This window comes from Epinephelus moara, chromosome 6 (assembly GCF_006386435.1).
Source record: "Epinephelus moara isolate mb chromosome 6, YSFRI_EMoa_1.0, whole genome shotgun sequence".
In the NCBI taxonomy this organism is placed as follows: Eukaryota; Metazoa; Chordata; class Actinopteri; order Perciformes; family Serranidae; genus Epinephelus; species Epinephelus moara.
Genome location: NC_065511.1, coordinates 19,500,420 through 19,515,599, shown reverse-complemented (window position 1 = coordinate 19,515,599; position 15,180 = coordinate 19,500,420). Strand labels below are relative to the sequence as shown.

At 42.0% G+C, this 15,180-nt stretch overlaps 1 protein-coding gene across 5 annotated transcripts in view; it reads right to left on the bottom strand.

The window, feature by feature from the left end:
* The window catches only part of LOC126391874 (F-actin-uncapping protein LRRC16A-like), a 91,078-nt gene that overhangs the window by 23,734 nt on the left and 52,164 nt on the right, over positions 1-15,180 (bottom strand). For all 5 annotated transcript variants that reach the window (XR_007570126.1, XR_007570127.1, XM_050046843.1 and 2 more), the window contains exons 10-20: positions 11,446-11,534; positions 9,636-9,730; positions 8,995-9,081; positions 7,452-7,555; positions 5,945-6,022; positions 5,193-5,269; positions 4,132-4,236; positions 3,728-3,797; positions 2,028-2,109; positions 1,393-1,492; positions 487-541 (exon numbers count right to left, since the gene is read on the bottom strand). Coding sequence is in view for 3 of the 5 variants with exons in the window: in XM_050046843.1 (XP_049902800.1) it covers positions 487-541; positions 1,393-1,492; positions 2,028-2,109; positions 3,728-3,797; positions 4,132-4,236; positions 5,193-5,269; positions 5,945-6,022; positions 7,452-7,555; positions 8,995-9,081; positions 9,636-9,730; positions 11,446-11,534 (942 nt within the window). In the remaining 2 variants the exon portion in view is untranslated. The remainder of the gene's footprint in view (positions 1-486; positions 542-1,392; positions 1,493-2,027; positions 2,110-3,727; positions 3,798-4,131; positions 4,237-5,192; positions 5,270-5,944; positions 6,023-7,451; positions 7,556-8,994; positions 9,082-9,635; positions 9,731-11,445; positions 11,535-15,180) is intronic.

The following is a 15,180-nucleotide window of genomic DNA, read 5'->3' as shown; positions in this document are numbered from 1 at the left end:
GAAAATGATGGCTTACCGAGCATGTTGTAATATCTAAATAACTCCCCCTTTACACACTGACAGAATCCAGTGGATGGAGTGTGTTGGCTAAGTTATCATCTCTGGGTCAGTTTTGAATTCTGAATTCAGCAATCATCATCTGTCATGCTTCCCTTTATAGTGCGGTCATGATCCAACTTCATGCACCTGACCCTTTAAGTCATTAAAAATAACATTAATATTTGAGTGCTCTCGTAAACCACATGGTTTCAGTTTAATGTGATACTTTATTGATCACTGTAGGGGGATGATATCCATGTTACCCTCTGATGGACAGGTCAGAGGTCAGCTGTAGGGAAGCTGGTGGAGATTTACTGATTTGCTTCAGCTGTGTGCTGGCTGGCTGATACAGAATTCAAACTGAGGCATCTGTTTGGAGGACTTTCTCTTTCACCATCTAGCTACCGTTTCTCACAAAAACCAGACAGAAGGAAATTAAATACTCACCGACTCCTCTTCCTGAATCATATGGACCAGGCTGTCCAACACTGGAGCAAGGTTTCTGAGACAGGAAGAAAAGTAGACATTGTGAATATAATTACACTTAGCGAGCAATCTTTTGAAACCTGCACTGCACAGATATTTCTCCTCCGACAAACGACAATATATTGTTTCTAGATAATTCTGTGTAAATCCATCTTGAATACAACACTGACAAGTCAGACTTTAGTGCCATGTGGCGTTTGTAAGATCAACTCTATGGTTTATCTGATGTGGGTTTGTTTTGGCTGAGCACTCTTTTAGTCACAACCAAACCCAACCCAGGCCTAACCACTAATAACCCTTCTCCATACACGTGGGCTGGCTTGGCTTGACTCGGTGCATCATTTTAACACAGCAAGGATTTGATCTCCATACAGCAGGGCTACTCACTTGAAGGTGAGTCTTTAATTGATGACGTGTGATGTTTAAAAGCAGCACTGTCTTTGGTGCTGTGCAACGGTTGTTAGTAGCCAGCTACTTATCATTATGGATTTTCAGGCTGTTGTTACAAAGTTTCTTGGCATCTACCGTTATCTGCTTGAAAAACAGAGATGGGATGATGCTGAATTTCTCTGAATGTTGACACTGAACCGTCCCTGAATGACGATGACGCCCATCTGACATCTCCGTGACCAGCTTGGAGTCATTTTGGCGTGCTTTAACTCAACTCTGAAGATGATCCATCTTGTGCCTAACTTGGCACAATGTGAAGTGTTTAAACTGATGTGGAAATACAAATCAACGTGGCATGGTTTGACCTGGTGTGGCCAAAAGCACCAATGGAAAAGCCTTATGTCTCTAAACGCCCTGTACTGTACACATCAGCTGTGTACAGGAGAGGAAGAGAGAGGAAGAGCACTGCATTCTTACTTGGACTTGATGTTGTTGAAGTTCTTGCCCAGAGACAGGTGTCTGATGGATCGGTTCTTGGCCAACCACACCAGCAGAGTGGACAGGTCCGAGTCCAGACCTGGTGATAGAGAAATAGATTAGATATAATAATAGCAAGAATACATTGGATTTATATGGTGCTTTTCTGGACAAGAAAAGAAAAACAAGAACAACAAAACAAAAGAAAAAAAATAATCGACAGGAAGGGAAACAAAGCAGAGAGGGAGAAGAACAGTTTTTTAAAGGTGTCGGCAGTTTTAAAGAGGTGTGTTTGAGGGATTTTTTGAAGGTGGAGAGTGAGGGGGAGTCTCTGATGTATTTAGGGAGTGAGTTATAGAGGATAGGAGCAGGAATGGATGTAGCTCTGTCCCCCCAGGTGCAGTGGTTAGCCTTGTTTAAGGGGGGCAGGAGGTTTGCATCAGCAGACCTGAGAGTGCAGGAGGGAGTGTGCCGGTGGAGGAGTTTAGACAGGTAGGGGGGAGCCAGCTTGTTGAGGGCTATAGACGATGAGTCGGAGTTTGAAGTCGATACGTTGGGGGATGGGAAGGCAGTGGAGGTTATGAAGGACTTTTTTAGCACGAGGTTAGGGTTGAAAAGTTCAGTAAATATCTCACCGTTGTCAGAGATGTCTAGGCTGGAGATGTTTGGGATCTCTGCAATACAACCTTCAAGGATCTGAGAACCTCCTGACCGCAACTGGAGACACAGGAAGGAGACTTTTATACACACAGTTACACAAAGGCATGCACTGTGCAAATGTTTATATAAATGCAACAATATGAGACTCAAGTACTGTACATAAAATATATACTTGTGTCCAGATCATATCGTTTTAAACATTTGGTATCAAAGTCACAAATTTATTTTTCACAATCTTAAAAGAAAGAGGTCCAATATGAAAACATCTGCGTCAGAGTCTCAGGTGAAACATGCATTTGTGTTCTAACAGACAACTAATGATGGAAACATGCAGGATAGACTCATCAAGAGGTTTTAAATGACTAACATAATGATGGTAAGTGACACATAAATTCAAATAACACAGATCATCCAGAATGTAAATATGGATGCCGAGAAGAATGGGATCAGCAGGAAAATAAAGCATCTGCCAAAACAGACGTGCAAACAAGAAATGAGGAGGAATGAGATGTTAATTATTAAGAGTGAGCACATTTGTACTTACACAATGGCCAAGCTTACAGAAGCATTAGGGGGAGAGAACAGCACGTCAGAGCCACGCCAACAATTACCAGCAACAAAACACACAGATGCTTAATGATCATACTTCGACTCACACACACATGCACAAACACACTCAACAAGAGTCAGACACACAGTCCTTATTTTGCATGCTGTCAGCCCACTCATAGCACAGATTAGGGTTGCCACCAGCAAACGGTTCATTAAGACCTCAAAAAGGATAGAACGCATCATTTCCCCCACAGCTTCAGTTTGGGAAGATTTCTATGGGAATGTGGAATTGCATTTCCTGTGTAATTTGCATTCATGTGTTATCTTTAGCAGTCCCATTCAATCTGCAGCAGGCTCTCTTTTTTCTGTTTGAGCAGGGGTGGAGATGAAGGCGAGGAGCTGGTGTGTGTGTGTGTGTGTGGGTGAGAGTTGTGATGAAACAATTAGGGACAGAAACTAAGCCCCAGTCCCACCCCCGCCCCTCTGTTCCACCGCTGCCTGCTGGCTGCCAAGTATTCCATTATACAGCCTCTTAACAGTGTCGCTGGCCTGTCAAATGGCTTTGGAGTGGATCCTAAAAAGCTGATTGCATTGGATGAGCGTTACCTCAAACTATTAAAAACCACACTCTCCTAAGTTTGGCTGACAAGGGCACTTAGACAAAAGCTACTAATACTGGAAACAGGACGAATAAAGGAACACAATCAAGACAACAAAACCAGTGCCCTCCTGAAATCCACTGGTTGCTGTCCTTTGATTACTCAGGCTTTCACTGTATTTTATATTCTTATACTATGTTACCCACATTATCATCAGCATCACTGCGCTGTGCATTTAATCTAACCACAGCTGTGGGATCTAGGTCTACTCTCCTCTGCACCTGCTCTGAGAGAAATCACTGCTGTCACTGCATGAATTTTAAACACTTTATCCATCTCTAATGAATGTTTGGGGCTTCCGCTCCACAGTTGCCACATAATGATGTGATTTCAGTGCAGCCGTGAGGAAATTATCCCTCACAAGCCAGGTACGAATGCACAAATCGTAAAAGGTATCTCCACTTTAAATAAAATGATTCATGAGGGGGAAATGCCTGCAGAGTGTGTATCTTTGTCGGTCTTACCTCGCAGCAACTCAGGTCCAGAGACACGTCTTTCAGATTGAGGTTACTGGCCAGGCCGAGCAAAAGAGCTCTAAAAATACAAACAAAATATGCAATTACAAATAATAGTTTAAGAATAAAATAATAGGAAATAAACAAAGGTATGACAAGATATTATGTTGACTTTTGAATAAACTTTTCATTGTGTAATTATATGTAAAAAGACAAGATAAAGTTGCAGCACCTGTGCTCTGATACAGGCTGACAAAACACGTTTATTCTCACTGTACCTCAAAGTCTAACAACACACAGCTTTAAATGGGGATAAAGGTAATAAAAAAGATAAAGAACACAAAGTACAGTCAGAGAGAATGTGGGGCAGAAGCTCCTCAGACACATTAAATGTGAATGAATCGTTCTCTCACTTGAGGGCCTCTGGCGGCAGCTTGGTTCCTGACACGTTGATGGAGCTGAGAGACATGGCGCTGCTGAAGAAGTGCTTAAATGATGGAGGCACCTCTTTGCCTTTCCTACAAGAAACAAACAGAGGGCAGGAAATAAAGTAATGCAGATAAACTGATTACTTGAAATACAACATGTCATGAACTTTTCAGACAAATTTTTAAAGCTCCTCTGATCCTACACCATATAAGGCTTGTTTTAGTTTTTGTCTACTCTTTAAGAAACTGTTTCAGATCCACAAAGTCTTCAGAGGGGATTCTCCACCCCCTCCATTCCCTTTCTACTTTACATATACTCCACTCTCCTCTCCCAATGCCTCCTCCTCTCTCCCACCTCTGCTCATCTCCCCTCTCAAACCCCCCCTCCCATCCCCTGCTCCCCTTGATGAAGTCCTCAACTCCCTCGAGGCACACTGGGAAAAGAGATAATAATGGGGAGACAACTCCACCCACCACCCATCTGTTACGCACAAGCTCTGCACCACACACACACACACACACACACACACACACACACCCAGGCACTCAAATTCAAAACACAGTCGTATGGTGCACATTTACAAACCTAATCAAACACACTGTGTCATTCTGCCTTTTATATTGCTTGTAGTGGCACTTTGTCACCAGCAGGTGTCACACATGAACACACAGAGAATTTTTTGGACAAGAAGGAGCTACTGTAACGAGCCTGGCATTTCAGGTCAAATCTGCCTTTCAGCACAAAAAGACACTTTGCTGTTGGCAGCAAGAGGAATCCAAGAGAAGCCTCAGTGGGGTCGGCTACGGCCCATTTTCCAGTGAGCTCATTATGGATGACAATGTAGAAGATATTCCAGACATGTTTGAGCAAATTTGAGCTCTGATTTTAATATGTGTTTATTATGTGGATAATTAAGGATGTCTGGGACTGCATTTGGGAATGCACTCATGATCAAGCAACCTTGTAAGAAATAAGCTACAACAACAAATTAATTCCTATTCCTTTGTGTCAGGTAACTGCAAGTACAACGCTCATGGGTTCTTACCTGTGAGGGAAGACGCTCTTTGACACGTTAAGAACAGAGAGGTGTTGGGCTGAGCCTCGCAACAGAGCTGAGCAAACCTGGAGAACACAGAATACATCAGCTTCACATCTAAGCTGCATAAACTGTCTCAAGTATTGTTTGATTTGCTAGTTTCTAACAATTTAATTAGGAAAAGTGCTTTAACAATGAATGAGCTTTGAAAGTTGCACCTTCCAACTCTCACTCATCTTCCTATTTCGTGCATGACTGTGACAAAGAGAGGAAGAAAGCATTGCGCCTGTTTTGTGTGTTTAGAAGCGTGTACTGTAAGTGTATTTATATCTGGCCGTATGTGCTAGAGAAAGAGTATGATTTAGGAGCTAGTCAATATGTTCAGTGACAGGCTGACAGCTGGCTACATCTCAGACTAATCAATAACCTGTATTTGGCTCTCAGACCCACATCAATACATCACATACGGTATTCAGACCGCTTCACAAGCAGCGGACAGCGACACAGATTGAGTGGGTTTATACAATCGAATTACACTCCCAACAACACAGATAATAATGTTCTGGCACTTTGTTTAACAATGCAGCATAATGTGGGACAACTCTAATCACATGTTATGTGTTTGCAGACAGTATTTCTCTCATTCTGTGGGGCCTGCTTTCTTAACAATATCCAGTGTCCATTATTTTAAATCTCTTTAGCTGATTATCTTTTAATAGTAGATTTAATAGGATATTGTATCAGCGTGCCTGCTGACTCACCTGGTCCAATGAGCAGTCAGTGTTGGAGAGGTCAAGGGTTGCCAGGCTGTTAGGTTGACCCAAGAAGTGGTAGAAATGCTAAACGTAAAGCAAGACATGACACACAATGTTACAAAGGAGAGGATGAGGTCTTATCAACACTGACATGTTGACAGATTAATGTGTTGTTGACCTGAGAGGGAAATGCTTTCTAATATTTTCTTCTACATCAGTGTCACTTTGACGTCATCAAGGTCTTTTCTTTAATGTTTTCTCTTTTGCTCTCCTACAATTTCAATACCTGCTCTCTTTTATAGTTTTCCATCATTTCTGATTTCAAACCTTGTTACTGTATGTGCTGGACTATTTCTTGGCCAAGTGCAGTGACTTCCTTGGAGGATGCTTCTGGCCAACTTCATCAGGCAGCTGGTTGACATGGAAGAGTCGCTGTCTTGATTAAGCTCACCTGGGCTTTTCCGGCTATAAAAGCTGCCTTATGTTTTCACTCTTCTCCTTCCTACAGCAGACGTCCACCCTGCACCATTCCTTTTTGGTTTGCACCTCCACATCACACCTGACACACATCCACGCATGGCTTTCATCACTGACTTTGCTGATCTACACACTCCAATGGCTATTTTAGTTAATCTAAGGTTGTGTGTCACATTCACTGAGCCAGTGTGTGACACCAAGCAACCAGCGGGGATGCCTTTAGAGCCTAGCTACCTAGCTTAGTCCTTGTGCTAAGCTAAGCTAACCAGCTGCTGATGCTTGCTTCATATTTGCTGTATGAGAGTGGTGTCAGTCTTCTCATCTAACTCTGTGCAAGACAGGGAATAAGCATATTCCCCAAAATGTCGAACTATTTCTTTTAAAACAATCATAATTTGAGTCACTGCACTATAGGCCACAGATGACGTTAACCTCTGTGTCTGTATATATCATGATTTGTTGTTCAGCTATAGAAACAGCGCATCATTGCGATGCAGGACTGTGTATTTTTTTTTTGTCAATGCAATGTCAACTTGTGTGATGAATCATCTTGAATGACTGTGATAATGCACTCAGGGATTTAGTTTTTTTACTGGTGCCTTTTGTGTTCAGTTCAATTTGTTCAATGAAAGAATGATGGAAATTATTTTCTTTCATTCAACAAACAATTTGTTATATTTCAGCAGTATATTTAAAGCAGCAGAGAGGCAGAGCTGAGAACTATCTACCGCATCTTTATCACTGCATATTGCATGTTTACCACATATCATGCATCTGCTGTGACGTGTGTGATTGTGTCTGTCAGATTAGATTCTGATCTGTAACACCATAGTAGAGAGTGTCTCTGAGATCCCTGTATCTGTGCTCTGAACAGATGTCCAATTTCCAGAGTCGATGCTCGTGGACAGAGTGACATGCTTACTGATATGCAACAGTCTGAAAGGGCCTCCACACATCTGCAGCAGCGAACTGTTTCGATCAATTAAGTGTTATTGCTACCAGCTTGGAGATCGATTGAAACCGTGTGTGTTTGTACCTGCATGTCGTCTCCTCGGAGGACATTCCCTGAGAGGTCCAGGTGGACCAGGCTGCTGGGGATGGACGGGTTGGCACTCAGTGACTGGCAAAGGCTGTTCACCCCTGAAACACACACACACACAGTGTCAGCATTATCACAACCCTCAAATCTCCACTTGATGTTCTGACAGCACAGTGAAGGAAATAGCAGAGGAAATGAGCAGTGGGTGAAGATGGGGAGAGAACCGGATCAGAATGTAGAGTGAATGCATGGAGAGTGAAAGAGCGTGCCTTCTCACGGTTGTATGGATGTAATGCTACACTTATGTCAGTTTCACGCTATGTCGAGGATGAGTCATTTTCATTTTTTGAAATGCTACAAGAAAAGTGCTGCTATTATTCATATTACTAGCATGTATTTAAGACAGAAAATGTGTGTATGCACGTCTTTGCATGCATGGATTTCTCTTGCAATGAGCAAAAGATATCGACATTCTGCGCGTACCACCACTGACCCGTGTCACGTCTATCACATGGCTGACACACTGAACTAGCAGTAAGTCGAGGCGTGACTGTCAAGTGACTGACTTATCAGAGCTAGACAGCAGAGAGGAGATGAAAGACTGCGATAAAAGGAGAAATGGAGAGTACACAGAAAGAGAGAGACAACATTTCTAATACTCTATATCTTTGTGATTCCAGATTCCAGATGCCGGAAACAAAATTCAAAAGATCAGATAACAGATCTTCTGATTACAGACGTATATGTCCTTAATCCTTTACTTCTGCACTGAGCTTTGGGAACTTCTGGGGTACAAATTATGGATTGTGCCTTTAGCTAGAGGAGCAGGGCTCAGTTTAAGCAGCGCAGCCCTCTTACTACACTGTGAAATATGATAGCTCTTTATTGATTGCCTGAGAGCAGAGCATGTTTACAGTGGGTCCCTAAAGACAGCGCTGAGGTGTTTACTTTGGGTGAGAACCAACAAGAAATTTTACCTGCAAGTGATTGTTGATAGCAGCTACATTTAATCTAGAAATAATGACAAGAGCGACTGCAAATCCCCTGCTTTCTTTAGGAGAAAAGCAATCAGCCCCTTCATAGCATTTCATTAAAGGCCATTACTGCAGAAGGATTTCCTCGTCATGCCAAGAGGTTACGGCTCTAGTGACTGAAGAAAAGTGGTCTAGTAAGCAGCATTTATGGAAATGAAAGCTGTGTAAATGCATGCTGTCTGCTGACTGTCTCAGCACACTCACACATTACAAATATATTCTTTTATTTCTCCGCCTCTCACACACACTGTGTTAATAGTGCGATAAATAAGTATCATTAGCGTCCCAGCGGTAGATGTGATCAGATAAGTGGAAAATGTGAATTGCATCTGATGATATTAAAGCGCATAAATTGAAACTCGAACAGGAAAGCCAGCTGAAAACAACTCAATATTTATATTATCTTTTTGTATTTTCATTAATCCAACAAGACAAATTCAAAACTGCAAATGTCTTCATTTATCATCCACCTGTTTTAGGAACTGTACACAAAAGACAGCACGTACCTTTGGGTGATAGTGAGGTTTTGGAGAAGTTTAAATGCTTGAGCCCCATACGAAGTTTGGCAAATTGAGCACCCAGGGAGGAGATACCTGCAGCACGGGAAACAGAAATGGCCAATGACTCTACTCATAGTGTCAAGTGAACAGACAAAATTGATTAATTCTATAAACACAGATAGAACAACAATGTTTAATGTCTGTCAAAGCAAAATGGCAGAAGGCAACAAAAATATGGTATCGTTTTTTACATGAGAACACATTCAATACATCCTAGTGGTAAATTTTACATGAGAACAAATAAGCCGGGGATCATGGAGCCCCAGAAATCTGTCGTATGTTCGCATGCAACTGCCTGAATATTTGGTGGAATGTATTTTTAATTCATGTGTCCTGGATAGAGTGAAAGGCCTTAGGATAGAGGTGATGAAATATTAAACTTGTTGCACTCAGTGCACTGCAACGAAGGAACCGTAACTGTCAACATTGTAATACTCTATATCACTCTATGTAGTGTATATAGTATACATTGAATGGCTGTACCTTTCACACCTGATGTAGAACAGAGGTGTTTAGAACAGAGTGCAGTGGAGAGCAGGACAGAGAAGAGATGAGTACAGTAGGCCACATTACATTAGATATCATACCTCTGTCCTCCAGTGGGTTGTTGGCAAGATTAATGGTGGTGAGTCCTGAGCTGGGGTTATGGGCCAGGGCAGCAGCTAGCTTCTGGGCAAAATCACTGCAGAGGGTGAAAGAGTGTATCTGTTACGTGTGTGTGACCAATGTGCTGTGCGTGTGCAACCTGTCGAAAACCTCTGGCAACATAAATATCCTCCTCTTGCCAGGTCAGAGCAGCAGAGCAGAAGAGCAGTGAACAGATATTTTTCACAGAGCACATGTTTACGTGGCACGGTAGGGAAAGCACAGTAGTAAATAATAAAATTAGTGATGGCTAAACTCCATTTAGCTGCTTCAGTTTCAGTGTCCTGGTGTTGTGCTTTGTTTCCACTACTATGATGAGTCTAGTATGTTAACTCTCTATGTATACAAGCTTCAAAAATGTATTTTAGTTTATTTTAGCTACAGGCACACATGATTAGTTTTACATTTTAAACTAGTAGACTTGTGATTGACTTCATAAAAAGGGCTAAAATTGATGCAACTGGGTGAGATGTCCTGACTTCTAGTTGCCAGTATGGGTCAAGATCATAGACTGTATAAAAAAGTTCCATCAAAGCCACCATGACATCACCCACTAATTTGTGGACTACCGTTTTGAAGCCTTGAGTTTGGCATTTTGGCCGATGCCACCTTGGTTTTTGGGAGCCACAAGTGACCATTTGGATGACAGGGTGGAGCTATGGAGGAGTGTGAGGTGGATCTGATTCAAAACCCAGGAACACCACCATGGTAGTGACTTGTCAATTACAAGATAGCCACGCCCAAAAGCATACCCTGCTTTATTCTGTATTTTACTCTATATCCTCCTGAGACCCGAACTATTGTTTATTGTTTAGTATGCATTTTTATAATAATAAATAAATCAAAGTCCCAATGTCCACATACAAGACGATGACGATGTCCCAATGTCCTCAAATTAGTACTTCCCAATTAACAGCATCTTAGCTAGGTACTGTTGCTAAAATTGGTAAACTGCTGTCATATCAAAGTACAAACTTTATTAATCATAGACAAACAACCATAAAATGTGATCAGGTTTTGGACCTTGTCCACTTTTGTGACGCAATGGCCTGCAGACTGAATGAGGGATGGCTGCCATCTTGTTTGTACATGGATTGATGTATTGTGATTTTACTGCCACTTGATGGCAAAAAAGTGTCCATGAAATAGGACAACAGGTCTAAGTTAAGTAGAATAAAGTATAAGGTGGAGGAAACCAAACATGATGATGATGTCCTCATATGAGGACACAGGGTCTCAGGAGGACATGGGACGATAATTTACAAATGAACATCATGTTGTATTAAACAAGATTTGAAACTATCCATTGAGACTATTAACTCATCAGGATAATGTTTCCTGAGGCAATAAATCAAGTAAGACTTAGGGTTGCTTTCTAATAGACTTCTATACAGTTGGGCTTCTTTTTGCAACCAGCAGAGTCGCCCCCTGCTGGCCATTAAAATGAATGCAGGTTTATGACACCTCCACATTGGCTTCACTTATCAGACTGGCAGGCTACATGCTCTTCTTTTATACAGTCTATGTTCAAGCTCAAAAAAGCTGTCTGGTAAAGGGCAACATTTCTCAACACCCGGAGTGTGTAAAACAGGCTTTCTGCCAAAACTGTGTAGTCTCCAAATTCAAGCTGAGATTACGCAAGTGATTACACACAAGTTATTTTCTCACACTTGACAAAGCTCTGCCAGCCGCTTATTGACCTTTAGATGTAAAATTCATGAAGAGCCTAATGCATAATCTGCATAATCTCACGTTTTGAGTCCCGCGTTGTCCAGAACCAACTCTTCCAGTCGACTGGAGCGAGACACCACCCGAAGGATCTGCTCACACACATCTGCAGACTGAAGACACACACACACACACACACACACACACACACACACACACACACACACACAGAGGTACATGTACACAACACAGATGTTAGAAAAAATTTTTGTCATACATTGTTTTGCAGGGAGCATAATTTAAACAAGACAGAGAACAAAATCTCTAAATTTACTATAGTTGGTGTGTTCATGCTTAATAAAACAGTGGATAGTCGGGGTGATATTAAAAGTGGGAGGTATAATGTTACACATTATGAGTCTCACACTCACAGCAGCACCGCAGGTCTTAGCTCACTGATCCGTTAATCAAAAACATAAAAAATACACTAATTAACCGAACTAGCTCCAAGGCTTGATATGCACTTTTATCGAGAACAGCAAAGCTTGGACTGAAACATTCAAGGTCATAAAAATAACACAGAAATTTACTTTTGGGACACACATGATTCCCTCAAGTGTTCTTGTGCAAACTACTCTGAAAAGTTGTTCGTTTATGCTAATTAAAGCTGCGCTGAAAAACAAGCATACAGCACGAAGTCTGTCTCTTTCGCTTAAAGACCATTTGTGCGTGACAAGGAGAGACTGGGGACGGCAGACTTGAGACACTTTAGGGGGAGAAAAGTTTTCTCGCTTCTGTGGTCCCGACACCACGGGAGAGAGAGCCGGGGGAGTGAAGGCATTCATATTTAGACTAAATTAAAAATTCAACAGTTGGACGTTCGTGCCCTACCTAGATGTTCACTGACCCAGATCACTGTGTGCTGCGTCATACTCAAACATGGAGACACATCCTGCCGTGCAGCAACCTCATGTTCCAACACTAATTATCTGCACTGATTCATAACACAAACATTTTCCATTATATGAACAGAACTTTGTCGGACCATTGTTTGGTTGTTATTCTTGGTAATTGACATTCATGCTATAAGGGCCCGTTTCTCTCAGCCAGCAGCCTCAGTGTGGCCAAAACACTGGCGGCATTGTCCCACACTGTTATCTACAGTGTGGGGGAGAGAAAGAGGGGAGAAAAGGAGAGAGGGGTAGTGGAAAGACAACGAGAGGGAGGAATGGAAGAAAGGGAGTGTTGTTCACATGTTTACTCTGTGAAACTGTGAGTATTAGAGAAGAAAAATAGGAATGATAGCAGGCAGCGAGGGATGACACAGGATAGGGAAAAGGAGATATGAGGGTAGTGAGGGATGAAATGGAGAAAAAGAAGCAAGGAGACTGTCGTGGTGTAGCAGAGAGAAAGAGGGAGCACACAAAGGAGCCTATATTTTCACAATAAAACTGTTGGGGACGGCACAGCGACACTGTCAGTGTGAGCGCTGCGCCATTTACCACTCATTAAATAAGAGCCTTGTCATGCTGCGCTGCTCTGACCCCACGTCCCGCTGAAATACATCACACACTTTCACGCGTGTACACGCTCGCATGCTGCGCGATCATGAGGTAATCAGAGGGCGAGTCCTCTTTATCACCGCTGCCCTCTCCTCTTCTCCTCCTCCTCTCTCATTTTCGGCTCAGCATCTCGATTAGACCACGAGACAAACAGCCTGATTGAACTGAGGATGAGCAGCATAATCCCTCACTGTGATAGCCTGCTGCGCATGTGTGTGAGAGAGAGAGAGTGTTTGTGAGGACATGTGACCATTATCCAGTCCACTGCACTGAGAGATTTCTTATCAGTTCAACTGAGACTGTTAGATTATAATTTAAGCCTGCGGGCCTTTTCTTTTCTTTTTCTTCCTGCTTCATAAGCCATAGACATTTCTTTCCGATACTCCTGATGCAACTGTAAACAGTCGCACTGATACAATAGTTCAGCCTGATGGGCAGTGTTGACCTTCAGTTAAACTTTTACATGCCAATAGATTTGGCAGCAGCATCAACTGATTGACTGCTAGAGAGTAAAAACAAGTTTCCCAACCTGGAAATATTTAGTTCCTCTTCACTTTTCTGCTCTGGCTTCACTCGTTAAATCTTATCTTTCTTTCTTGAGACTGTCTGACTCATTTCCTCATTTATCTGGCATCTTTACCCCATGTCCACTGACCTCCCACTGGCCTTTCTCTTGGTCTCACTGCTCTTTTTGCTGTCATCACTTTCTCTCTTTCACCCTCTGTCCCCTTCTTATTCTTCTTTCTAAGTTGTTACTGTTTCCACTGGCAAAGGATCAAAAACAACTCACGCTCCAGAGCACATCCTTCCACTCCTTGATTCACTATTATCACTGTATAAACACGCACAGATAAAACAATGGGAAAGTTGCAAGAAGCTTCCTTAAAAATACCCGAAGGAGTTTCTGTTGCATTAAACAGTAACCAAATAGGTAGGCTACACAACATGTCCTTTCCTTGCACAATAGACACAATATAACCAAAGTCTGAAACACAGTATCTGTGGCTAACATCACCAAAATAAGTAACAATGCATTTGAATAAACATGCGCTGTAACATTCCCAGCACAAAAGCCTCAGGGTCTATTATAATACAAACTAATCTCTGATAGAAAGGACACACGTTGGTGCACATGTGCCTGTGTGAGTATTTGAGCCTAAATATGCACATGGCACAGTGAGGGGCAGGATTTTAAAATATTCAATACAAAGGAATTGTCTGTGACGGAGGCGTGAGATAATTGTTTGGACCGAGGAAGCTGCGTGTGGTAATTGGTGAGACTGAGCGAAGCCTTGAGACGGAGAGTTAGTAATGGAGTGCTGCAGGGGGGCAACAGCCTGAGACATTGAGCCCCTTTGTCTCGTTAGGATTAAGAGTCTTATCACACGAGAACATTGGACTGATCCTCAGTCAACAGACAGGAGGGGAAGGTGGAGGAAACAATGGGGGAAACGTTCGGTATGGGCAGATACATAGTTAGGCAAAAGTAGAGTGAGAGTGTAGTAAATACAGACATAGAGTGGACTCTAAATATATGATATAGGAGGAGGCAGTAATAACATATATGAGGATGATAAAAAATAAGCAAACAGCAAACTCGTAACAGGATCCATTATCCAACCAAGTTTCATCAAAACTAGATTGAGAAATGTTGACCTTTAATTCATGCCAGTTTTAACGGCCTTAACAGGGTAAAGTTCAAACTTCTGCTTTTACATACATACATTTACCCTCTCATTCAAAGAAGTTCTGCATGATATTCAGAGCGATCAATGATTCATAGGTTGTCTGCACATGGCTTTGGACGTGGAAGTGGTTGATAATCCCTTGAAGTGGCAAGCAGCTGCTAGCTAACGGGGTTAATGACAGCAACAGTGTTAACCAAGGGGAACCGTACAGTGGGCATTGCGCTTCCACCATGACGCTGTTCAGATATTAGGGATAAGAGGTAGCAATTGGCTAGCAAGTGGAATACACACACTCTCACTAGAGCTGGGCAATATGGCAAAAAATGTTATCACGATATATTTTTTCATATTGATCAATCTCGATTTTTATCACGATATGTAGTTTTTGCTGATTCTGCCAGCTCGGGGAGCATCCTGATTGGAGCTTGAAGAAACAAGAGATTCATTGAAACTTAACAATAAAAGTTTAATAACATAAAACACTAAATAATATGCTTTTCCAATATTGAGAACAAAATGTTTTTACAGGGTATATGCAGGAATCCTGAGGTTAATTTCAATACCTTTTT